Below are 2,258 nucleotides of genomic sequence, written 5' to 3'. Positions count from 1 at the left end.
AAGGATGACAAACAAATGAGACCTAAAAGTTTGGTGTTCCCGTGTCAGGCACGAGCCATTTAGCCTAAAAAACGACATTAGTCATTAAAAGTTTGGGGTCACCGTGTCAGGCACGAGCCAATTCCCCCCAAAAACGACATTATTCATTAGGGTTGGCATAAAGCCAAACACTCTCCAACATCCAACAAACTTCCACTCTGCAAACTTCGCGGTTTCAATGGCTGCCCTAACCCGCCTATCAAAACCCTCCTTCTCCTCCGTCTACCGCATAAGCCGGTGCCTGTACTCAGGCGCTGCCCCTGAGAGCCACCTCTCATGGCGCCTCGCCTTACAGCCGGCGCTTGGGGCCCACGCCCAATCTCGCCGTCAAGGATCCCAAGGACCGCAGCGTGCAGTGGGTCTTCCTGGGCTCGCCGGGCGTCGGAAAAGGCACGTACGCCAGCCGGCTCTCGAATCTCCTCGGCGTTCCTCACATCGCCACCGGAGATCTCGTCCGCGAAGAGCTCGCTTCCTCCGGCCCTCTCTCTCAAGAGGTTTTTGAATCTTCTGATTGCTTTTTTTTCTTTTTCTTTCTGTCAGATCTGCATTTTATTGGGTTTTGATTGTCTGCGATTGTTTTATGGTGTTGTAGTTATCAGAGATCGTGAACCAGGGGAAGTTGGTGTCTGATGAGATCATAATAAACTTGTTGTCGAAGAGATTGGAGGCTGGGGGAGCTAAAGGGGAACTGGGTTTTATTCTCGATGGTTTTCCTCGAACGATTAGACAAGCTGTAAGTGTTTTCGCTGGAATAATGTGATTCAAAGTAGTATGAAAGATCTTTGATTTAGAAATGTATGTGGGTTCTTTGTGATTTAAACGAATTTGATTGATGTAAATGAGTAATTGACTGATTGAAAGCTGATATCTTGGAATTATGAATGCTACGTTGTATTGAATTGGTGAAAATGTGCTTGAGGATTGATTGACTGTAACTATGTTATGTGTATTAGGAAATATTGGAAGGGGTGACGGAGGTTGACTTGGTGCTCAATCTGAAGCTCCGGGAAGATGTGCTGCTCGAGAAATGCCTTGGGAGGAGAACTTGTAGTCAGTGCGGTGGAAATTTTAATGTGGCATCCATTAATGTCACGGGCGCAAATGGTCATCCTGCAATTAGCATGGCTCCACTTCTTCCCCCTGCACATTGTATGTCAAAGCTTGTTACTCGAGAAGATGACACTGAAGAAGTGATTAAACATCGGATTCACTGTGTACAATGAGAAGGTATTGCTTTATTTTCCTATCATGTGATCAGGGGCATATTTGAATAACATGTTTAAATACAAAAGGTCGATGAGGGCAGAAGAGAGAAAATAGTTCTTTTCCATGTTATCTTCAATTATTCAACTTTGATAAATTTTATTCTCAATGTTCTCGCAGAGTCGGCCTGTAGAGGAGTTTTACCGTAGTAGGGGGAAACTGTTGGAGTTTGATTTGCCAGGAGGGATACAAGAGTCTTGGCCCAAGTTGCTTGAAGTTCTTAATCTCGATGATTACAAGGAGAAGCAGTCTGCTGCTGCATAATTTATTATATTGCACCTTGAAAAGGTGAACACGCCATTATCTTGACACGTAAGGTGCGAGCTAGGGTTTTGGATAATTTCAATTTTTTGGAAGGTTGTTTTTTCATGGAGAGAATTCAGTTATATTGCATCGGGAGCGAGTCTTTCCGTTACTATTGTTTAGTTGAGCGGATGATTTATTTACCTACAATTTTGGCAGCAATAAGCCCCGGTAAAGGAGGCTGAGCATACTGTATTCTTGTAACGTATAATTGATTAATATATAGCAAATTGCATCCTGTAGGGCTCAATAATTGGTTTTGATTCTCAACTGAAAACTGTTCCTATGATTTTTCGTTTTGTCCTCTGCGATGCGACTTGATATTTCGTTCTTATCTTCTTCTTTTTTTCCTTTGAAAAGTGACACACACAGTACTGTAGTATAGTATCAGATGAACGACTCATGCTAAGATATCCGATGTTATGATACATGCTCATTTTGTCCTCTGCGACTTGATATTTCGTTCAACATTGTTTGTTTCCATATTTTTCTTGCCCTGGCCGAGTTGATTGGCACTAGTTCTGCCAATCATCAAGTAATCAGTTGCAGACATTGAATCTCGGCACAATACCAGCTCTTGACTGCATAAGTTTAAGCGGTTTCAAGATAGAATGTGCCGTACATTTGAAGTGAAAAATCTTTTCACACTTGCT

At 42.7% G+C, this 2,258-nt stretch overlaps 1 protein-coding gene across 1 annotated transcript; it reads left to right on the top strand.

The window, feature by feature from the left end:
* The first annotated feature begins 202 nt into the window (after positions 1-202).
* LOC103926535 (adenylate kinase 1, chloroplastic-like) lies at positions 203-1,855 on the top strand. The gene is given in 6 exon segments (XM_009335336.3): positions 203-307; positions 309-533; positions 632-772; positions 993-1,250; positions 1,252-1,266; positions 1,423-1,855. Coding segments are annotated over 6 exon segments (873 nt in total). The 5' UTR covers positions 203-217; the 3' UTR covers positions 1,567-1,855.
* The last annotated feature ends 403 nt before the right edge of the window (positions 1,856-2,258 follow it).

The sequence above is a fragment of a genome, unplaced genomic scaffold, assembly GCF_019419815.1.
Source record: "Pyrus x bretschneideri cultivar Hongxiangsu unplaced genomic scaffold, Pyrus_bretschneideri_v1 Contig94, whole genome shotgun sequence".
NCBI classification, from domain to species: Eukaryota; Viridiplantae; Streptophyta; class Magnoliopsida; order Rosales; family Rosaceae; genus Pyrus; species Pyrus x bretschneideri.
This window is presented reverse-complemented; position numbering and strand designations above follow the sequence as displayed.